We start from the raw sequence: 24571 nt of genomic DNA, 5'->3' as shown, positions 1-24571 counted from the left end.
AAAAAATATTCTTAACATTTCTCTGCCATTTGCTCCATCAGTCCTGATCAACTACTCAGATCTCCTTAGAGCAGCATTTACTGGCAGGGGAGCTTCAGGGGGCATAGGGTACAGCGATCCGAATGGGAGAAAGAAAGATGCATCCCGAAAGACTGAAAAGACTTTTTATTAGTGCATTCTTTAAGAAGAAACCACTGGAGCCTCAGCACACTGGCAGCTTTTTTTCTAACCTCTGATTCACACTGACAAGCAGTTGTAAATGTATTATTTCAGATTCTTTTAACAGCTCTCTCATGTCTTCTCTCCAAGAATCAAAACACAGAAAGAAGCCTAGGTCTGAAGTGTCAGACTGCAACTAATCTGGGGTAGGAAAAAAAAGTAATCTAAACATAAGTCCATCACTTAGAAACATTTCTTTAAAGTGCCCTGTTCAGCAGGACTGCATTTCACAGTACTCAGTCATTGCATTTTCAAATGTCTCGCCACTTTGTTTTGCTCCTTTTCTGCTTTACTGGGAGTTGGAAGGAGCACTATTAATAAACTACTGCCATTTTTGTGACAGTTTTAACAAGAGAGTTGCCTGAGCGAAGACACAACTGCAATATGCTAAAGCAAAGCGGCAGGATTGCACAGCACCTTGCACGTGCAAGGGGCAGACTACTTCAGCCTGCCACTACCATGCCTCGGCACAACTTGCACAGCAAGATGGGTATTACATTCACCATAACCTCCTCACTACCAATTTTAAACTTGCCGCAGAGAAAGATTTTACTTCTCTTTGAAAAAAACCTTGCACTGCTACTTCCAACGGAAGCAAAGCAACTTCGAAACAAGGAAAAGTATGATGCTATACTTTTGCATACTTGCTTTACCATTCAGTTGTACCGTTCACTTTTTTTTTCTTTAATGAGACCAGACTTGCAACTGGATCTTTTAACCAAGATAGGCTAGAGTACTTGAAATGTGCCATCATCTTTACAATTAAACCCCAGTTTTCTTCCCTTTGCCTAGTAAACAAATGAGCACAGACACTACATTCCCTGAAAATTAAGCTCTACCCTATCTTTAAAAAGCTGCTAAGTTATTTATCAGGTTTCTTACTGTCTATTTTTTGAAGCATTCAGTACCTGGTTTGCACAGTGATGGCTGTTCAAGCAAATGGCTTTGTGGAAAATTTGTTTCACCTGATTGCTAGAATACTCTAAAGATTTCAAGCAACTGTAGCCCAGGTACTCTGGGCAGTTATCCACAAAACATCCCATTCTTTTGCAAAATGCAATCCATACTCTCCTTGACGAAAGGAAATATTAGTTCTACTTTACAGAGTCAGAGAGAAAAAGGCAGTCTCAGCAACCAGCTCACTTTCCCAAGTGAACCAAAGCAGAGGAGCGAAATGAGGTCTCAAACCCACTCGGTAGTCCATACACAGGTGAAGAGCACGAAACATGCACTGGCATACACTGTTTCAGTTGCTGTTCTGAACGCAGCTGCATCGCCAAAGTGACAATTTGCAGGTAGCTGTAGAGCAGAGAACTGCAGCCGTCAGCAATCTGTGAAACGACTGATATACACTAAGATAGCAAGAGATAAGCAGGTGTGAGGAGCACGGGAGATCACTGAAGAAATCAGCAAAACCTTGAGGACTGGGGTCATGCAGGCTGGAGATGTGCCTTTCATAACTAAGTCAAACATAACCCAAGCAAACCAAAGCATGATTAGAAAGGCATTCAGTTTGGTCGCAGCTATAAAAATGCACACAGTTGCTCACCAACACAAATGCATCTAACAAAAGAAAACAAACGAAAAAAACCTACAGTCTCCTCTTAAGACACTTGTAATGCGATATCTTTTTATATAAAATACAATTCCAGAAGTTAAAAAATAGGTTGGGGGGTGCAACCCAACCTGTAGCCTGAAAAGCAATAGCTTTGCTACCCCCCCCCAAGCAGGCACATCCCACAGCACTCTTTTGGACTTGACCATTTTGCAGCTGCAAAATTAGCAACCTCTGGCCTACTTTCAGGCATGTTAAGAGTCCAACCGTATTTACGCTGACAGAGGCAAGCAAAGGTTATGACGATTTATTGACGCAAGAGCCATTTCATGCTTCATGCCAGAATTTAATCAGTGGAGGAGGAGTAATTCTCTTTATGCACCCAGTTAGAAACTGATTCGTTAAACTGCTGAAAAACATAAGCTGAGGTCTTACATGGCAAGCAGCAGATTAAAAAGCACCTAATACAGCAACTCCATTAGAAAGTCCCTGCAAGCCGCAGGATGCCAACGACGGGACAGAACTGCTAGGCATGCATTTTCTCATGAAAAAGAAAAAAATGCACAGATGAATTTGGAGCATTCCCTATCCTTTGTCAATACAAGCTGGGACTGTGTCCGTTCAGATCACCCTGTCTCAGGCAGACTTTGGGGGAGGCACAGCTGACAATTCTGCTATCCCAAACCCGCAAGGTGGTCTCTGCCTCGGCAAGAAGGCTGTCAAGCCAGAAGTGCTACCCACTGCAATCCTGCATGCAAAGAAGTAAAACAACCAAGAGGAAGTCTGATGACCTACTTGAAACAGCTACTGCACAAGCCCACGTTTAAAGAAAAGCAAGAATTTTTAAGGCATACTGAATGAATAGCACCCCTACCTGCCAAAAAAGCCTTCACGATAAAACCTGTCAGAGTTACAAGCCTGTAGCAAAAAAATATATATATATGGAATGCCAATCAGATACTCGCCTCAGCAGGGAACAGATGTCCCAGCCCTTCTTTTGGGTTTGCTGAGCTGTAAGGATCACATGCCTGCTCCTGGCAAAGGTTGCGTAAGACCACTCAGAAGAAAGTATTTTGAAGTTTCAGTCTTTTTTTCCTAAAGTGACAGATATCAAAGATTCAATACTTGGATAGACTATCAGAGTTAGGCTTCTGGGCATCGGTTGGTTTGGGGTTATTTTTTGACCAGCAGACACAAGGGGTGAAAGCCTGGTCCAGTCCAGACTTCTGTCTCTTTCAAAAAGAGCAGCACATTTTATGCAACAGGAGCACACTAGAAGATGGGGAGAAAAAAAAAAGTTCTCAAATGGTTTGTTTTTGTGCTGGCTAAAGAAAGGAAAGTCACAGTTAAAAGGGTTTTTTTTCCTCTTTAGCTAGAAAGTGCAAGTTTTGAACGCAGAAGCAGAATAGAAAAAAAAACCCTCTTTTAATGCGTCACCTTTATGATTTTTTTAGTTGAAGTATATCTTAAAACCAACAGGTTTAAAGGTTTTTCTGCCTGAAAAATTGTCAATTGATCGAAAATACTGGAGCCAGCTTTACAGAGGTAAAGAACCTGCCCTCTGATCTCTCCTCAAATAAGCCCACTAAGGGGAGGAGGGGGATTACCCATCTCCCAGGAGCACCCAGCTTTCCTAGATTTATGTCTAAAGTGACCAAAGGTACAAATAATTGCATTGATCTCATCCTATTGATTAAACGGTGAAACCTGACAGCAAAGAGTCATTACACAGTAGTTCATGGACGGTCACATCCAAGGATCAAAATACACACTGCCAAGAGAGGTATCAAATTCCTCCCCCCCACCACACACATGGAAAAACAAAATCATATTTCTTCCTACTGTATAAAATTTGACGGGGCTACATGACAACAGCAGCAGCCTTTCAGGACAAAAGGGTTACCTAAAGCCAAGGCTAGCAGTTCAAAGCTCACAAACTAGCCCTCATTCCTATTACGATTTTCCCTGTAAAGCTATTTATGTGGTTTGGCAACATAACAGCTACAAACAAAATGAGTACATAGATTCTTGAATAGTGAAAGGGTCAGGATTGATTTTTTTAATGATTTCTTTGAATTCATCTGTCATTTCTCCAACATCCTGATCCCAGCCCTACCACAGAGCGCAGCCACAGCCCAGTAAGATTTTCCACAAGTCCTCTCCACTGCAAGCAACTGTACTTTACCCAAATTTAGGAGCACCTACTAAAGGTGAACCATTGGTGGCACTGGCAAAATCCTACTTGCTCATATTCAAATAAATGGCAGGTATCAATGCACAGATGAAGAATTTCTCAGTGCTGGGATTATTCAGCCCCTAGCACAACTGCAACAGTACAAAACAGAAATGATGGAACGACTCCATACAACTTGCCTTGATTTAAAAGTTATCTCCATCGGTATACCGGCACCCAACTTAACTGCTTAACATGGATTGCTCAGATGCCACAGCCCCGCTCTTCATTCAAATGGAAAGAAGCAGACCTCCTAAAGACAGCAGTTCACACCATGCAAGATCTGAACTGCTGCCTACATGTGCTTCAGTGGAGGGAGACAATGCAACTCCTCTTGCAGAACAAGGCTAAACCATGCGATTCTTTGCAAATGCCAAAACTTAACCAGGTTCCAAAAGCAACTGCACAGATTACAGAAACACAAAAAGCGCTATGAAATTCAAAGTTATCATTCGCAGCCCTCCCCATCTCAGAAGTGCATGTGACTAGAAGTTGAGACTCTTGCCACGGGCTTGCCTAGTCTTACACTCTTTCCTAGGCATCCACAACTCCATCAGAGTCGTGGTCCTGGTCTACCTGAACCTTCGGGCTGACCTTACCCAGCCATTCTTGCAGAATACACTCAGACTTCAGGCCTTTGAGATAGTCCTGATGTAACTACAAAGTTAAGGAGACCAGATGGAAACACTGGGAAGATTAAGTCTGGTTTGTGGATTCCCTTTCAAAGACCGTAGCTATGTTCAAAGGAGGATTGATGATACCACATTTACCACAAGCCAAAGAACACACATGTGCATGTGCACACTACGTTTTGACAGCACTCTAAAAATTGGTGCCACTAGTGACGCTGCCTTCAAGCTTATTTACTATATCTCTGGAGATGTCAGCTGACAGGCAGGTAAGGAAAAGGCCTTTACATTCACAATGGAGCTCTCCAGACATTAATGTTCCACCACACAGTAAGAGAATGAAGTGACAGCCAAAGCTGGCCTCCTTTCCCTCTGGTACTTCAGCATTTCCTTGGGACAAAGAAGCAGCTCAGCAGTACTTTATAAACAGACTTAGCTGTAGAACTTGTAATATAACTGCATTAAATAATAAATATTCCCCACTGCATCTATTAATCCATGGATTTTCATCTTGGGCTGACAGACATCTGGGTAGGAAGCCAGTGGACATGTAACCTATGGAGCTAGGTGAACAGAGCTTCCAGGACTGTGATATAAGGTCACTGTTTAGAAACAGCGAGAGCTGCTTTTCAGGATATTGTTGAATCCAGTCTAGTTCTGAAGGGCTTTTGCAGACTTTTAAGCATTACAAAATATTAAGCTTGACTTATGCTTGAAATTCCAGACAAATCCCTAAATAGTTACAGTCAGCACACATTTCTTCTCTTTGAAAAGATGTAAAGTAATTTTGATCCAGTTCAGTTTGAAAGACATTACTAGGAAACAGTAACATAGTAACTTCTCAAAAAAACCCATACGAATATTTGTCTGCATATAATTCAGATACTAATAGTTTTATTAGATTTATTTCTTTTAAAAGGCTAAAAAATTGCTAAAAATATCTCAACACTCTAGTTCTGTTGATGTCTGTTAAACCGAATAGTCATCGCAGGTCCTCAGCAATTTTAAAATATGATTCTGTTGAGTATTTCAAAGTAAACAAGGGCACTGCCAGTAAAGTATCTGATTTTCTCAGTAATTGGTGAAACAGTAGTATTTTTTAAATTTTAAAAAAAAGTAATTTAAAAAAAAATTTTTAACTAATATACTATTTTAATTTTCTTATAGCAGGAATGAACTGTATACCCCATTTCTCATTAGTTAGTACTCAAGTACTAAAACTACACCAAGAGAAGAAACAGCTTGTTTCAATTGCTGCTCTAACCCCTTCTTCCTCCCCGCCCTCCAACAACATGAAAAACTTTATAAAAAAAGACTGCAAAACCTTTGTCCAAAGGCCTTCAAAGAAAAGGGCAACATTTTATTTTGAAATAAGAGTAAACAGTACATATCAAAGTGCAGGTAGCCAGATGACAGAATTTCTAGAGTTAAAAGACAAAAAAAAAAAAAAAAAAAAAGAATGTGTGTATGGCTGACATCCATCTGAGAATAACTGGATTTTCCACCCCTCTTCTTCAGTCATCCCACTGATTCTGAAATTTATTCAAGTGTTGCTTAAAGTTCAGTCCTGTCCTAATTGATCTGACCACATCAAAAGCATGCAAACAAGTCTCATCATCGTAAGAGACCTGGCCCTTAGAAGACAAACCGATTAGCTTAAAATAAATACTGAGAATATGCTCCCTATTAAAGCCCAGTAACAAATTTAATTTGGGGAAAGTACACGTGAGATAAAATAAAAGGTCAAGCTGAGACTGACCAAAAGTGAGTAACAAAACAGGCAAGTTTACGGAAAAAGTTTCTCCAGAGTGAAACACAAGGTCCCAAGGACTATCTTAAACATTATCATCCGACAGCCTTTTAACAATCTCAAGTGCAACCTTTTTTCTACCCTTTTCCTACCCTATACCTCATTCAAAACAATTGAGAGCTCTCTACCTCTCATCATAAGTACCTGCTGCTCATCTTTCTACTGAAGGATACATCACAGGCTAAAAAAATCCTGCTTTGGAGACAGGCTTTGAAGGAATTCCAAAGCGCAAGAATTGCATTTAAAAAAAAAAAATAGAAATGGGAGGAATGTACAAATGACCCTGAGCAGGGACACTGACCTAGAAGGAACTTTAACTTGAACTCCAAGTTGGAGCACAAAACAATTCTTTTCTTCTGAGGATGCAGTAAAAACTCATGCAGAACCTCTCAACTATCTGATGATCCAACAAGTAGAAACTTCAACAGGTTCCATAGTAACAGTCTTAAAAGTTTCAAGGTGCTAGAAATGATACTGTTCCTTTTACAGGAAATCCAGAACATGTTCAGTTTACACATATATAAGAATCAGAATACAGGTGGAGTATCTATCTATTCTGTTATGGTTCGAAGAATGAAACAGTAAGTGGAGTCATGTCCAATTCCAGTCTATAAAAAAGGCTTTCAGCTCTCCCAACCATAGCTTCTTAATGAAGGCTTGGCATCATCTCTGCTGAAATGAATAGTACCTGTGGATCAAGCATGTGTTGTTCAGAGTCATAGGACTCCTCGTTAGGTTTAATACACTCTGTATAGCTACCTCTATGAGCTCCCACCATACAACTGGCCTCGCGATAACTAAATGACCAACAGAACTTCCTGCTGCACAATTAAATGAAACAAGGATTTTCCTCCAAGTCACACCCTATATGACAGTGTAAATATTGCTGCTTTTCACACGAGTGACAACCAAAGCCAGAGAGACGCATTCTAATGAGTTTCATCACACAACTATTTCCCACTTATTGAGAAGTCTAATCTTTCGCTGGTACAAATTTCAAGTTTGGTTCCAGAGTCGATAACTCTCCCATAGCAGGAGAGTTTGCAGAACATCTGCTACCTCAACACTGTCAAAATAGCATGCAGCCTTCATGCAACTTCCCCATACATTGTTGTTTAAGGCAGCTACCAAAGCCTTTCTTTGGGCAATTAAAATATCAATAGGGTAGCCATAGTGCTTAGTCCATTCCTAAGAAAAACCTAAGGCACTTCAACTATGCAATAGATTTTCTTAACATAATCTTTATCAATAAAGCTTTCAGAGAGAAAAAGCTGACAATCATTGAGCGAGTGGAGGATTCAATGTGCTGGTCTTGCCCATGACTGACCAGTGCCTCTCTTGAAACAAATGCAGGGGGGAAAAAATATTACAAGTACAGTCTGAAGTGGTAATGTCTTCAAGGTGATGTTCTTAGATCACACGGTTTCTTCTACTAGGTAAGTTACCACCCTCATGGCCACAACCTTAGACACTGTATTCAATTCAGTTTACAGAAGCAGCAGCCAATATCTCTTACTCTTACTGCCAGATCTCACTGGTGAGTTTACTTCTCAACCAATCTCAAAGTTTCCCCTGTCTTAAGAAACAGCCACATCCCAATTTTATTTTGTGGACCATAAACTGACAGACAAAACCTGCAGGAAAAGCAGCAGGCTTGTGAGGGGGGTAACTGGAATTACCAGAAGTGCATCTTTTCATCTGGCTCTCTGGATGCTCATAAGCAGCTGAACTCTGTAAGAAAGTAAATCTAGGACTGGTTCTTACAGAAAACACATTTAAATCTTCTTATTTGTTAGCTCTTTGGAGCAACAAAACTCTTGACAGTGTTTGTGTAAAAACACTATGAGTAGTGCACAAGATGAAACAGACCATGCAGCTCGCACTAAAAAATATGTTAAGGAGGAAAAGGATGTTACTAAACTCCATGAGTGGGTGATTAAACAAGGGAAATGCCACTGGAGGGTCAGTGGTTTTAAGTAGCAGATCCTATCCCTACAACCTGCGAAGCATATGTCAGTCATTGCAAATCAGCAAAATTAAAAGGCAGTAGAAAGGAAGCTTGTGCCATCTGGACCTGTGGTATGCTTTATGTGATTCACAGGATCTCCAAAGAGAAAAAAGATGAAGAGCTAAAGAACCTACAAAAAGAAATCCAGAAACTAAAGGAGGAGGAAATTCCCAAATGAACCGGAAAAAAAAAAAAGAAAAAAAAAAAACCTTAATCAAAAGAGAGGAAGATCCTAGGGCACACAGACATAGCCTCTGTTGACAAATTAAATAACTGGAGCTAGAAGCTGGAAAAGCACAAGATTTAGGAACAAAAGTAAAGGTTTTAGAAAATGAACTAAAGAAAGCTAGAACAGCAGCTCATTTTCTAGCAGAGCAACCTAAAGTCACTAAGATAAGTCATGATCAATGCAAGGCAACCATTGCAGATCTAAGGGAAAAATTTGCTTTGCATAAAAGCTTAAGAGATGATTCAAAGGCAGAAGTTGTTCGCAGTTTTTCACTAATCCCTGAACCTTCTTCCCCAGGAATTTAATAATTAAAGAATATAACGGCAGAAGTTCTTCTCAGCACTGAGCTGGAGGGACTCCACTCCATTAACCCTATACTAACCTAAAAGGTTGAAAGGACAGGAAATGGAGAGACGAGTGGCCAGGAAGAAGCAAGGAGAACAGTCTGATAGAAGCCCCATGAGGTTCAGGCCATTGCAGGCCAGTTAGGTCCTTTAAATAGAAATATTGTAACTGACTGGTGCACTCGAACAGGGAGCAGATATCCGCACTCAGACAGAATACAGCTAACCCAGCTGGCTCATGTAGATCTGTCTAATACAGATCCACATATGTTTGGGGAAGAATTTTAGCCAATCTAGACATGAACTTTTAACAGGTGGATGCAAGAGGTTTTAACCCTGTTCTTCCTAGGGAAGAGTCTTACCACTGTTTGTTTTAGAAAACCAGATGCCAAATGAAAATCCTGAGTATTACACAGCCAGAAAGAAGCTTTTAGAAATCCTCTCTGGTAAAGCTACTGTCCATGATGGGGGCCCTAATTATGATAGGAATGAATTTATGGCCTTCATCTATGAAGGACTAGGTTCCCCAAACAAATTAAGCCTAGGACTTTTTGACCACACAGACCACATGGGAAGAATTTTCTGTCGGTTTGCGCAGAGTGGCTGCATTTCTGCAGGACACTGGGACCATCAGGAGACCCAGTCAGTGGCAAGGGAAAAACTCCTGTAAGCCCACTGAAACTGTAACTTATTCTAATTGTGGCCCTCACTCAACTTCAGTGACAGGGCAGAAAACCTCACAACACCCAAATTTCAATATCTCTTCAAGGAACAGTCTGATCTCTAGTCAGAGGAGACAACTCTTTACTCAGAACCACTTGGCCCCCTCAAAAACGAGGTCATCAAAGGTGCAATTCAACTCACTCCCTACTCAGAATCCCTGTCCAAAATTTCCTAAATCCAGAGAAGACCCCTTCAGAGACCAGCTCTGTAATGAACTCGGTGATCTTGGAAAAGATATGAGAATCTATCATAACCAATTTGATGACACTTTAATGGAGGCTTTGGTAGAGCTAAAAAGATGAAAACAAGAACTACAGCAACTTCCCTGGCCCTCAGATGAATCTGTATCACGGCCTGTAAAATCAGTCCAGGCAAACAAGTCCTAGACAAGGTCCATAGGTTCTGCTAGGAAGGCACAGGTTCCTGGGGGCTCGCACCACGGATCCTGGTGCTCTTGCCAGTGGATTCTTGGGGACAACCCACAATCAAAATGGCCACAGGGAACCTAGGAAAATTGGCTCAATTTTTAGTAGACACAGGAGCATCCACAAACATTCTTGAGACATCTATGGTAAACTCAGGCAGAAAAACTCAAGAGCAGATCACTTTAAGTGGCTACAGCGGAGCCTGTCAGCTTGCGCCAGTTTGGGAACATATCCCCTTCCAACCAGAGACATTAAAGGGAGTAATGCATAGTGCAGATAATAAAGAGCCCAGAAGGAGGAATTTTAGCTGTTTAGCCATTTCTAAAGGAAGACTGTCTTATAGTGGATTTGGCAAATGGTCTTTTGTTGCATTTTGAGAAGGACCCACAATCATTTCTGCTATGCACAGATGTGCTGCGCTCTAGGTACCAAAACCCATTGCTACCATGACTGATGATGCTTGGGCAGGAAAATTCATGAAAGCTTGGACACAGAACAAGACTGAGTGTGATAGGATTGACGCAGATGGGATCACTGAAGGACCTGATCCACACCCACAAAAACAATATAAATACTCAGCAGAGGCTGGAAGCGGGAATTAAGGCAGTAATAGGTGATCTTGTAGATCAAGGTGCTCTCATAGAGATGCTGTCTATCTGTAATGCTCCCCTATGACCTGTGCACAAAGCAGATGGGACTTGGAGGCTTACAGTAGACTACAGAGCTTTTAATGCTTGGACACCCCTGGTAGTTCCTGTGGTTGCCATATACAAGGAAGTTGTGGCAGTAATTGCAGCAGGGTCTCGCTGGTACAGTGTAACAGACCTGGCCGATGCTTTTTTTCTGCAGTCTTGAATCAAGCTTGCTAGAACAAATTTGCTTCTTCTTTTTCAGGAATCCAATTTGCATTCACTCGCACCCCCCCAAGGTTTCTACTCTTCCCCCACTATTTGCCACACACACACATGTGACACGTATGTGGGAAAAGCTGCAACCAGAATCCACAAAGCATGTGATCTCACATGTGGATATTTTAATCCAGTCACTCACCAAAGACAGAACAAAAGAACTCACTGAAGAAGTATTGGCTATCATAATCGAAACAGGATTTAAAGACAGCAGGGAAAAGGCTCAGTTAGTTCAAAGAGAAGTCAAAGGGATATCATTGGGTTAAAATGGTTGATTCCCAGATGTTCAGAGATTAGAAACACTTTGTAAAATTCCAGCCCCAACCAATATTCACTCATTACAGTCATTTCTAGGCTTAATTAATTTTTCCCAAGGCTTTTATCAAGTCCTTTGCAGAAAAATCCAAGCCTCTATATTGGTTACTTACAAAAAAATCATAAATGAATTTGCAGAAAGAAACACTGTAAAGCTAATGGCAAGGACTGGGATGATACACTCCCCATTTTGAGGATTTAAAGCAATTCATGGCTATACCCCTTCCAAGCTAAGACATGGCAGCCAATGAGAATGCCTGAGTCCTGTGGCTTGGGGTAGAGTTATCCAGCCCTAGGGAACACAAGGTAGTCACAGATGAGCAGGTAGAAACATTAGTAGGAGTAGCAGCCAAGGTTCACCAACAGGCAGCAAGAAAATTGGGAAAAGCCCAAAGGGATATGAACAAAAGTTTAGGATGTGTTAGAAAAACAGTTACATGGGACATGGGCCAGTCAGTAACATATCGGAAATTCTCTGCGGACAAGTATTTCCTGACACATAAGTGGGACGGACCAGCCTATATTGTGGATAAGGTTAGTCCTGCTGCTTATCAGGATGAAAATCGACAGGGTAATCATGGCAGGCCAAGGAGAAAATATTTCTATGCGCCTCAAGTGAAGAAATGGAAAGGTAAACCTCCAGCCGCCACAGATAAGCCCCCACCTGGGAACTCCCAGAACAGCCTTGAGTGACTCAAAGTTCACCCTTGCACAGTGTGGAAACAGGGGTTAGCATGGAAATAGTTCCAAAAACTTCAGTTATAACTTTATCTCAGGGGAAGCAGGCAGGGGGGCCTCTGCTTGTTTGGAGCTGCTATGCAAAGCAGTTTGCTAGGCTGTTGCATCACATGCAAGGCTTCAAGGGTCACAAGAGTGAAACCTACCAACGCTCCTGTGTTTTCCACACTCTCAGAGAAGGAACAAGTTGTGCCCCAGAAGATTAGGCTGAATGTGTCCAGCATGCCTCTGGAGATTTGCTACGCTTTTGTTATAGCGCACATCCTTTGGCAGGAGAACAAAAGGGAATGAACGTGGCTTGTAAACCATTGCAGAATTATGCAAGGATGTCAGCATCACCCATGATGTTAACACCAAGACTCTGTGAGGTGACATTGTTGTCAGCTGTCATCTGGGCTCCAAAATCTGCTTTTAGTCTTTCTATTGCAGTAAGACTTGAGTCTTAAAAGAGCCAGCTGATGAACTGTACCCTTACCGGTCTTATGACCATGAAAGTCATTGCAGAATGGACTCCCTACACTTGGACCATAGAAGGCAGAGATTTGAATCAGAAAGGGCCCCCAGACTGGCTCATCCCACTGACCAGAATCACGTGCAAAGCTATATCAGTTATCTGCTTCAAAAACTTTGGGAGAGTGTCATTTAATGTAGGGAAGTTCTGAGAGGGAATTATACATTGGTATTGAGAGGAAAGAATCGATCAATGCTTGTGTTTGATCCTTTCATCATTAATGAAACATCCCTCTAAGTATTGCACAATTGGTCCCCTTGTACTTAAGTTAGATCAACCTACCAAAATCGTCAGAAATTCAAAAGCTTTTCTTAAAGAAGCCCAGGTGCAATTAGATGGCTTGAGCATCTCCAAAACCATACTCCCTATTTGAAAATAAGCCAATAGGGATGGATGAGATGGGCTAACCTGGAACACTGAGAAACACCCAAATCCAGATTTGAGATTAGAAGAATTGGATGGGTCCTATTGGAGCAGGTATGTCTGCTGTGGATGCAGCAAATGTTGAAGTCATGGCTAATAAGCTTTCTTATGCTACCCACCAGACACCAGATTCTTCCAACATGGGAAAACATTATACAACATGATGAATTGGTTATGCTTTCCATTATTCAATCTTTGGAAGATAATGTATCTATGGCTATAGCATTTACACAAGCTCAGAAGCTATTACAGACTATTATCATTGCCATGATTAGATAAGCTAGATATGGGTCAAATTCCTATAGAGGTAGTATCATCAATCAAACCCCAACTAACTCTGACTGAGATTTCTCTAATTGAATGGAACAAATTGGTAAATGCTACTTATCACCCAGGTTTAAGTCAGCTACAATTATTCATAATCCTAATTTCAGATGCTGATATATTGAATGTCTATTCTGTGATCCTTTTGGGTTTGGAAGCAAAGGAGGATTTAGTAATGTGTTCTAGAGAGATGAACCACTATGCACACCCAGAAGGAAACAGCTTTAAAACTGCAAATGTTCAATGTTGCCATGAATATGAGTGTCTTGGTTTAGTTTGTGAAGATCAAATCTTAGATTCATAATACTTGTTTGTCACCACATCCCACTGATTCTTCCTCCTGCACATTTGATATAGCTAAGGAGAACAGCTCCACTACAGTTTACATGGGTAAAAGTTGTTTGCTTGTACTTATGTTCTTGTTAATTTTAGGGAAATTCAACCAATGGTTCCTTATCTTAACAGGTGTTTTTTTTAAATATCTCAGTGATACATATGATTCCAATTTTATACCGCAATTTGGACAGTACAGCATATTAAGCTGTACCCTCAACTTTACCAATCTTTAGCCCCTATTTCGTTAGGAAATCTCAACCTTCTGGAAGCTTTATTCCATCACCCCAGCTTACACCAAGAGTTAGATTGGTTAAAGCAAATGGGAGAAATAGCATTCCTGGAAATTTCCCACAGCAACAAATTTCTACCATCACTGCTAAGAGAGGCAGGGCAGGCCATCATGAGTGGTGGGAGACTTTGCTCAATTGGTCAACCTTGGCTAACCAGATATTCTCAATCATGTTCCATCCCATAATATCAACTTTAATATTTCAGATATTGAAATGTTCTGTTCTTGCAGTGTCTTGGCTGGCTTGTTGGCCCGAACAAAAACTTATACAGCTTGAGACACTGACCGGTGGTTGCTCATCGTTCTTCTGCTGGCCAGACGCACTGGAAGGTGCTCAATACAGCTTTTAAACTAAGAGCCCCTTTTTGTTAACACACACACATCTAAGAAGACTCCGTAAGAATCGGTGCAAATTTTTCATATAAACATGGGGTCTGCACATAGCAAAATGGGGGCGGGGGGGGGGGGAAGGGGAAGAGACGTAGAAGAAAAGAAGAAAGGAAGAAAAACAAGTAGGTCCAGACATGACACCAAGGACACTGACACCACTCACCGCAAAACTGAAAGACAGGTATGTCCTCACCTTACTCACAGCAGAAAGCAAAGCTCACTCACTCTCACACACTTTTTTTCACCACTCTGAGACGTCTGTCTTTAGGGAGTCTAAAGTCTTGCTCTAAGTTCCTTTAAATTGTAATTGGATAAGCTGCCAGATTCTGGAAGACCTCTCTTTGTCAGAGGAATTCACGGGGATACAGCCCCTATTTAATTAAATTTAAGAGCTGCTAAAGTTAAAAAGGACTGACTAAAGACACAAGGTTTTGTTCACAGTAGTTGCTGACAATAAAGGTTTTCTATTTTTAAGGAACCCTGTAACAAGATACATATGGATGTACATTCCTGTACTTTATTTCTGTGAAATGAGACTCTGAATTTATGAACATTGTGATCCGTGTGCAAGTCTCATTGGGAACTTGGCCCTTAGCCTGCGCACTTGCTACCTTCAACCTTAGAGAATGTGTAAGCACCGTTTGAACCAATTTCCCCAAACGAGTTTCATGTTTTCACTCCCCGAGCGTGCAGGTGGCTCCCATTCACATGCCAAAGCCCTACACATAACACCCAGCAGTACTGCACTAGAGCACCAGATGGGTACAGGGCAAAGGGACACTGCGTCAGGAGGAGAATGTTCTTCCAGACGGCAGCCACTAAGGAGAAAGTATTAGACATACTAACAGTGCTAAAGAAAGCCAGAGCTTATTCCTGTAGTCTTTACTGTTTATTGAAAGAATGCTTTTGCCTCCAGGTAACTTTCTAGAAAAAGACTCATTACTGCCAGAAAGTAGGTCAGTGTCATTTAAAGCCCCTTTGAAATACATCTCCACAGAAACTTTAATCTTTAAAAGAGAACACATAAAATATTTATTTTATAGTGCAAAACATTTGAGAACAACAGGGAGAGCTCTTATGTATACCACATGAAATGGTCTTCCATGCCTCATTGAGCCATGGAACATGAAAGGAGAGTAGCTTCTTACACTCAGCAGATAAAATGCCATACAAAAGTACTTATTAATCTAGCAAATCACAGCACATGACTTGCTAACTCATCTTCCCAGTGTTCTGCGATCATGAAGCTTTCTGCTCTTCGTATCCTCTCAGTTTTAATGATCCTGCTGCAGATTTTTCCATATCGGATAGGCAGCTCATTCTTAAACTTCAATATTCTCTAATTATCAAACATTCAGCATTTCAAAATGTAAATAAAATTTGCATCTCCGCAAAAGTAGCTCTGAAGAAAGAATATAGCATTTGCATTCAGACTGGCTAATTCCTGTAAGATAACATTTCATAAACAAAACGCTTCATTGAACATGGAGATATTCTTTTTTTCTTTTCTTTTCTTTTTTTTTAAACAAAGGAAAGTGAACTTTAAACAAATACAAATCAGTTGAGTGATTAATTTTTTTTTTTTTAACTAATCTTTATGTATAACTGGTATCAGTAGAACAATCTTTACTGATTAAAGAACCAAATGATAGTGAAACTTAGGCCATTGAAAATTTAAGGTGGGGGAGGCAGAAGAAGGCAGCAAGAAGTTATCTAAGGTCATTGAGAAAGAAAAAAAAAAATACACACTGAGCCAATCAAGATGAGTGGCATCAGCATCACAAATTACAGACGACAGTTTAAATTGTGGGCAACATAACACATTACTGAAAAGTGAAACAAAACATGCATCCCCCCACCCCAAGCTTTGTCATAGTCCTAAACAGTATCTTAATTAGCTTAATTTTCTCAATTATACTTTGCAGCAACTTGATCCATTATAGCATCATTTCAGCATTTTTTCAGTTTCATTTCAACGTTGGAAGAAGTAGCGACTCCAGGGCCAAAAATCAAAGGGCACGCAACATCTGACCTTTACCTTGACTAGATCTACACATCTCTCCCCCACCCTCCAAGGGAAAGCCTGTCACCCTGCCACCCAAGCCTCCAGCTTCAGTGCTTCTTTCTCCACAGCTCCCCCCAAGCAGGTCCACCCGAACAGATGCAGATTCCTGCCAGGGAACCTACAAATACCTGCAGTGAAGGGGACCTTCCTTCCAGACAAGCTGGCGCTGGGTAGCTGATGGGAACACATGACACTTGGGTCATGACAGACTGCAAACTCCCTGCTTCTCTTGCTAATGCACAAGAATCACACTCTTCAATCTACTGGACCCACATGCATTTTCTTCCTCAAATTCCCAAGCACATAAGTTCACAAGAGCTGCTTACCTCAACCCAAAGCTCATGTAAGAGACCATACAGAGTTTTTGGCCCAACAGTAAGAAACTAAAGGTCAAGGCCTTCCCTCTATATCTAGAGTTCAAAGCAGACAGATTTACCTCCTGGAAGTTCCCAAGGATTCACTTCTACCAACACGGGCGTTCCTACTTCTCCAAAGTTTATTTCTTATTCTCTCAGAGAATTACTCCAAAATACAACAGAAGACTGACCAGTGATGGGGGAAGAAATCAAGTCATATTTTTCTTAGACTTGTTAATGTTCCCTGTCTTTTTTAGCCTCAGTTAGAAGTCTTTGGTATGCACCATTTCTCACAAGTGAGCTTCCCAGAGCAGGGCAGGGGGAACAACGACACTTTTTTCATTGTTCTACATTGCAACAATTTTATGGTGCTGTTTCTAAAATATCCCACTAGTGATAGGTTTGGGGAACATTAGAGAAGAAAGCTCACATCCACTGAAGCGAGATTTAATAGGCTCCTGAGTTAAAGCCAGAACCTTCCCCTAAACAATGCACATCATTAGTAATAATTATCTGTAGCAGTATAATAAAAATAGCTATTGCATCTGACAGGAGAAGCCCAGACATCATCTTTGGCAAGGTCTGAAAAATATTTCTACCAAATATTACAAAACTGACTCTATAAGAGAAATGAGCAGTAAGGATTCCACAGGGTAAACCAGAGGTAAAAAGCCATCCTGATACACTATACAATTTCAACCCAACATTTGAAAATATACTCAGAATAAACCCAAGTCTAAGAATGGCACAAACACACAATTTCTAGACAGCAGGGGGATTAGAACTAAATCATTATGGAAGTGAAATACCATTTGTAAATATTTGTATACAAAGTGTATAGGCAGAGCACCATTTCATATATATAAAAAAATAAACCACAAGATCATATTGTATGACAAAGATTCCTGTACCCTTTAAATGATCTCTAGTGAAACACTTGGAAGATGTTTTGAGTTCCTATCACATCTCCTTCATTTCAAGGGTTTCTGTCAATATGGAGTCTGAACTGCATTTCTAAACAATGAAATTGCAATTGTTACTTACTGTTTCAAAAGGGTAACTATGAGAGTACTTAGTATCAGTAGTAGTAGTCATCTAATTTCTAGACAACTCATATAGTAATCACCACTTCAATTCTTACTGAGCCACCCCATACCTCCCTCTAAAAACAAGAATCAAGAAGGTTTAAGGAACAGCAATTCAGGAGAACACAGACATGCAGAGCTATCCACCTAAGTGGTCACTTCCTTGGTTTTTGATCTTTGCTGTCTCAGTAAAGGCCACTTTAAACACGTTCATTAGAAAAGGCAGCCTTAAATTGATTTTAGCACTACAAGGGCCCTTCTAACTTGAGGAGCTTCTTGCTCTTTCATTAGCCCTTCTTACATGACTCCTTGCTACATGATCAATACAGAGCTTGGGCAAGAGTAGCAGTGCCAATAAAAAGAGGCAAGACAAAAAAAGAGTCAGCAGATGACTTACAGAAAAACAAGAGATAGATCAACAGTGAGCCTACATTATTCCTGCATCAACAGAACAGTCAAGTAAAAATGATATCCCTCCTTCCTGATTCATAGGTTTCCCACCTATGCTACGAACATCTGGATAGCTCCTCTTTAAGAAATAAAGGAATATCAAGTCAGGTTTGTTGGGTTTTAATATAAGTATATATTTCACAACCTACCCCACTACTGTGAGGAAAAAAAAGCAGAAAGCCATTAGGAACATCCTCTTATTTAAGGCAGAAATGCATGCAAATAAGCACTACCCACTTATCTGGAGGACAGGGCTCTTGAAAAACCCTAACACTGCAAAAAACGTTGCATCACAGGTGAAGAGCTATTTGCAGAACACTCTACCTATATGTATATGCCTAGTTTCCCAGCCCCCACAGTACCAGAAACAAGTCTCAAAATCTTTAAGACTCCTACATTATAGAGGTAAAGGCCTTTTTTTTTTTCCTCTTTCTTTTTCAAAAGACTAATAACTTTAGAGATTTAAAATGTCATTTAGGTTCTTACACAAGGGTCAGGTTTTCAACACTGCTGCTTGTAACCTCCAGCATCCCATGCTTACTGCAGCACTTCTTGCTCCCAACCTCAGAAACAACTAATGGACTGCTAGAAATAATTCCAAGGCAAAAATAAAAATATTCCAAGATTTAAGGAACTGCACAGTTGTGGTCGGAGTTGTTTAGTTGTTAACTTTAGTTTTATTTGACCATTAGCCCAGAACTGATTAAACTGAAGTCTCAAAAATAAGTTGTCAAAGCCATAGTTAAACAAGTACTTTGACATGTTTTTTTTTTGTTGTCAGATGACTTGCTTCCCAGTAGTCATTATTCCCTACCATAAACTGAAATGGTCAAGGTAGGCACGAAGTACAGTTAAAATTCCCTACCTAAAGCACAAGCTAATAAATGTTTGCCTAACACAAAGCTACCTGAAACTTGCTGGATACAAATACTTGGACAACTTTAAGCTAGAAAGCACATAATCCTGAGTATCTACAGAATCTTCTGTCAAATTAGTTTTCTAGCAATGAATCTGCTAAGAATTTGTCTTAAATTACAAATTACAAAGCACATTATTTACAGATAAATCCCAATCAACATTGAGATGGATCAATTCACTCTTGTTCCAGCAAAACTATTCTTTCTTACTAAAAAGAAAGTACTTTAAAAGCCGAACAGTTTTCTTCTTAAATAATTGATAAAGACATCAGCAGAATCATGACCATTCCTTAGAGGAACACTACATACCATTAAGACACATCAGCATAGATTTAACAAATTAAGATCTAGTTAACGCCTCAGAAAATACCTAGATGTTTCAGTGATATGTAACTCAACAGTTAGAAACTGAAATAGGCGGGATTTTCTCATAACTGGTAAAGGCAACCCAACCTTAAAACTGAGACTTAGAACAAAGTAGGAAAGAAAGAAGTACCGGGAGAGGAACTGAATTATCATTTCAATACAGCAAAAAGTCTGCTCATTCAACAAAAAGTCCTTTCATTCTGCAGTTCAGATACAGCACTTTGGCCGAGTCCAGTGGTGGTTCTGCTGTTGTCACTTGATTTAAAGGGATTTTGTCCTTACCTGGATGGCTTTGGGAGCTCATTGCTAGTAACGTCTAGTCCTTTTGAGAATGGATTCAAGATCAGTTTCCAGGCAAGTAAAAGCAGCTCGTAAGAGCTTCACTAATACATAGAAATAGGAAGTGGGAATTAAATCATGGCCACCGTATAAAATCCAGGGCAAAATGACATGCTGAGCTGTATACAAAGTAATCCAACAGGGTGGCAGAATATCTTCTAATGGTTTTCAAAATGGGCACCTGTAAAGAAAAAGATGGCTATATTAGAGAATTAAGACTTACAGCTGTTTAACTTACACATTATATTGTATTTTTTTTCCAGAAGAAAAGATTAAACTAGGATACCATTTAAGCCATTAAAGGTTCCAGAAAGTATAATTTTCAGAACTATGGATGTAATTTTAATAACCATAAAAAAATGCAAACTAATACTTAACACTTAAAAAAAACCAACCAAACAATAAAACTTTTCAACTACATATACAAGTCTTAAAGACCTAAACTTGCGTGTTAATTCTGATCCTTCAGCAGTACCATATGAAGCCACTTCAATCCAACAGCTTCCATATTTCAAAAGCCATATGTATGAGTGGTAACTGTACTTCACGCATCTGTTCTCCAAAGTTTAAAGAAAGAATCCCAAATGCTGACAAGTGGTCTTGCAGCAGGGAGGAAAACAAAAAACCCACACAATCAATTCCACTCCTACCCTGCCCAAACTTCCATCAGTTTACAAAAAAATTAAATTAAATTAAAAATAAATAAATCATATTGCCTTGAGGAAAAACCCACCATTTCCAATTATTTTTAGGCTGTATACTAGAGGTAGGAAGAAGAGAAACAAAACAAACAGAGTCAACTCGCTCATTGTACCCCATCCCCTCCCTTCCACTCCCACCACCCCAAAAAAGTCCCCATAGAAGGTGCCTCTGATGGAACCAGAAATTCTCACACCAAAAGAACCTGCTGCAAGGAGTCTTAAAGTTCAGGTTTTGTGCTTGGTTGGTTTTTTTGGCAGTATAAAAAGCAGCATCCAGTATTTCTAAATAGCCATGTTTTACAGGTAGGACATCTCACAGTAAACTTGCACTGTTTGTAACATACACAGAGCCAGATCCACCACTGCTATGTGCTACCTGTTACAGCTACTAACGCAGATTAAGCCAGTCATTCACTTCATATGAAGAATTATACATAATCACAGCTCATTTCTCTTCCTCTACATTGAAAACTTCATCAGCATGTAGGCTGTTAACAGCCTGACAAAGGCAAGTTAAAGACACAGTTCGGATTCAGAGGTGTTCCTTGCTGTCCCAACAAGATGTTTCTACCCCCACAGCTTTGCTAGCAAAACAGTTCATACCAACACTCCCTAACCCACTTCAGACAGAAATCGGCCTGCTGGCATAAGCCAACTAGTTAACTCATCTAAATTAATCCAGCTGACGCTGCTCAAAGCAGAGTAGGGAGCACTCGCCCCAAACTCCTCCACCACCAGATCTGTGGGTGTGGTGAGCTCCAGCAAAGAGACAGCAATATTCCTTGGGCAGCGGGTGATTATGGCTTACACTACTACTGCTGCTTGCACAATAAGCATCTGTCCACAACTCATGTATGCCATTACAGTTCAAGTAGTCCAATCTATTCTTGGAAGAGCTCTTATTATGCTAAACTTTAATCTCCCTCCTATCATTAGATATTTGCATTCCTTTCTGGTAAGGCTGCAAAAAACAGGTATTAAGACTATGCTAAATGCCACCACAGTCACTTATGAGGAGCACTGCTTTATGACAGTACTTCCCTGGTTTGCAATATAATGCCTAAGCATACACTGCTTAGCAAGGAGGCTTACTTGCCGTATTACAATAAAAATCCCTCTTAATTGGCTGTTTCTCTCAACCCCAAGTATCTCAGCATTAATGCTCTCCAAGTTTCTCTGCCTATCTTGAATTTGTGGAGACCTAGAATGCTCTTTTATGCTATGCATCAAATTCAGAGAAATTTACTTAAGTGTCATTTCTAATCCTTACAGATCTCCACTATCACAAGCATTCAAGATCTTCCAGTTCCATTAATATGCACATTCTGTTGAAAAGAGTCAGGTCAACTTAGACCAGCCATCAGCAAATATTAACATGATTTTTTTCAAATAAAAATTGCACGTAATGTTATAGCATTAGAAACCACAGCTGTAGACTGAAAGGATTCAGAACAGAGTTAACAGATTTATCCACCTATTTTTACCATCCAAGAATGAAGTATAGAGCACGAACAATGAGAAGATGTATATTTATTTCCTGAAAAAAATGGACTGAAACAATAGCAGCAAATCCATTTAGCGGCACCACTGGTTTCCCTGTTCCTACTTCTTCCCCTAAACTTCTAGCTAGATTTCAGTCAGGCATGAAAGAGATCTACAATACTAAGCTTCTGTATATTTTGGGATTACTAGTGCCTGGGCAGAGGAGAGACCACAAAATAATCATGCTCAGATGGAAAAGCTACAGAACAGGTTCACCTGTGTAAGCAACATCTTCTTTAAGGACAGATTTCCTACATCTGTTCTAGAAGAGTAAGTACAGTATAAGCACAACACACCTGCTGCTGCTGCTATGAGCAGCAGTCACTTCCCAACTTACCTCACCAACAAACTTGCTATGTTATTTTTTCAAATACCACTTGTGCTAAACTTAGTACAGTCCAATGAGACATTTCTAAAGTAGTCAAGAATTGTCTTTAGGCCCCTATTTGCAACAGTTCTTACGCAAATGTGTGGTTTTGCCACTCTCGCAAAAACTATTTCTCAAATTAGGAGGAGTAGAAGCAAGATGCTGTCTACTCCTATGCCTAGGACATTTTGAGGTCTGCAGGGTTCTCCAAGAAGGCTTTGCCTCTCCAAAGGGGGGAAAAAAGGGAAAAAAGAAAAGAAAAAAAAAGAAAAAAAAACCAAACACACACACACCACACACACTGCTTGTTTTACTTGTACTCCATTACCTTCCAGAATAGGGGTGATCACCTCTGGCCCACATATCCCAGTCGCAAGAACAACGAACCTATCCTACGCATCTTCCCAAGACGCTCTTCACACAGCTCTTCAGCCATAGGCAAGGAGTGGGTCACAGCCTGGAAGAACTAACCCAGACACATGCCATAGGTGATGGGGATGGGGATGTATTTGTTTATAGCAGCATGATCCTCTCATGAGTAACCTTATAACCAACTGCTTTGTCCAGACAGGCCACTCGCCTTCCTTTCTCAGTGAAGGGGGACCCACAAGCACATCAGGCTTCCTGAGTTTTCGCCCCGCTGCGCACAGGCAACACTGCCGTTGCACACATGCTCAATCCAAGACTGCGTGAGACCAGATTTACTGGGTGCCAAAGCAACTGGGCTGTTTCAGCACAAGGAAAAAGCCTGCGAGGGCTGGATTACTGCTGCCACAAGAACATTCTGCGTAGCCTGCCTATCTCCGAGGTAGCCTCAGGCCTGTCTGCTGGCTAGATGAATTCCCTTGGCGGACAACAAGCAGTCACATGCTGACCATGCCTGTTTGGCACTTCAAGAGCTTCAATATTGAGTCCTTCATTAGGCACAGAAAGAAACACAGCTAAAGATCATCCACACACAACAGAGTACACTAACAAGACCCAAAGAACAGGGCAGACAGACTAAGCAGCATTGCAGGTAGCATATTAAAACCAGCAGGCATGTAAAACACACTCCTCTTCAATCCAGTTTAACAAACAGGACAGCAAGATCAGAGTGGAGCTAGATGAGTGGACAGCGAGGTGGATTGAGAACTGGCTGAATGGCAGAGCTCAGAGCGTTGTGATCAGCTGCTCAGAGTCTACTTGGAGGCCTGTAGCTAGCGGTGTCCCCCAGGGGTCAGTACTGGGTCCAGTCTTGTTCAACTTCTTCATCAATGACCTGGATGAAGGGACAGAGTGCACCCTCAGCAAGTTTGCTGATGAGACAAAACTGGAAGGAGTGGCCGATACACCAGAGGGCTGCCTCCCCCAGTGCAATACCAGGTTTGCACTTGAACACAAAACCAACAACAACAAAATACAGCCCTACAATTTGGTTCTAGAGATTCTACACACTTTCCAAGACCACTTTTTCTCTACTGGGCATCTATCCAACAATTAAAGATACAGCATCACACGTAAACTAGGCAGTGTAAGTAACCCAACAGTTTTCCAAGTCTGTTTGCATACATCTCAGCTGTCGAAAACAGTTCTTGTTTTTTGTTTTGTTTTTAATAACAGGAATCCTACTGTTTCACCATATGACTGTTCCGACAGTATGAATGTTTACCTTCCTCTTCTCACCCCATTCCAGATGTGTCTCTGTACTAGTTACTGCAGTAGATGTTGTCTGCCTTGACTTCAGTAAGGCTTTTGATGCCATCTTCCATAACATACTCATAGACAAGCTCAGGAAGTGTGGGTTAGATGAGTGGACAGTGAGGTGGATTGAGAACTGGCTGAATGGCAGAGCTCAGAGAGTTGTGATCAGTGGCGCAGAGTCTAGTTGGAGGCCTGTAGCTAGCGGTGTCCCCCAGGGGTCAGTACTGGGTCCAGTCTTGTTCAACTTCTTCATCAATGACCTGGATGAAGGCACAGAGTGCACCCTCAGCA

At 40.8% G+C, this 24571-nt stretch overlaps 1 protein-coding gene across 7 annotated transcripts in view; it reads right to left on the bottom strand.

Annotated features, from left to right (window-relative positions):
* The window catches only part of HDAC4 (histone deacetylase 4), a 279008-nt gene that overhangs the window by 229130 nt on the left and 25307 nt on the right, over window positions 1-24571 (bottom strand). For all 7 annotated transcript variants that reach the window (XM_067298642.1, XM_067298648.1, XM_067298646.1 and 4 more), the window contains one exon: window positions 19931-20168. In XM_067298642.1, coding sequence (XP_067154743.1) covers window positions 19931-19952 — 22 coding nt within the window. In that variant the 5' untranslated portion in view covers window positions 19953-20168. The remainder of the gene's footprint in view (window positions 1-19930; window positions 20169-24571) is intronic.

Source organism: Apteryx mantelli, chromosome 6 (assembly GCF_036417845.1).
Source record: "Apteryx mantelli isolate bAptMan1 chromosome 6, bAptMan1.hap1, whole genome shotgun sequence".
NCBI classification, from domain to species: domain Eukaryota; kingdom Metazoa; phylum Chordata; class Aves; order Apterygiformes; family Apterygidae; genus Apteryx; species Apteryx mantelli.
Note: the sequence above shows the minus strand (reverse complement) of the source record. Positions and strands in the feature narration are given on the sequence as shown.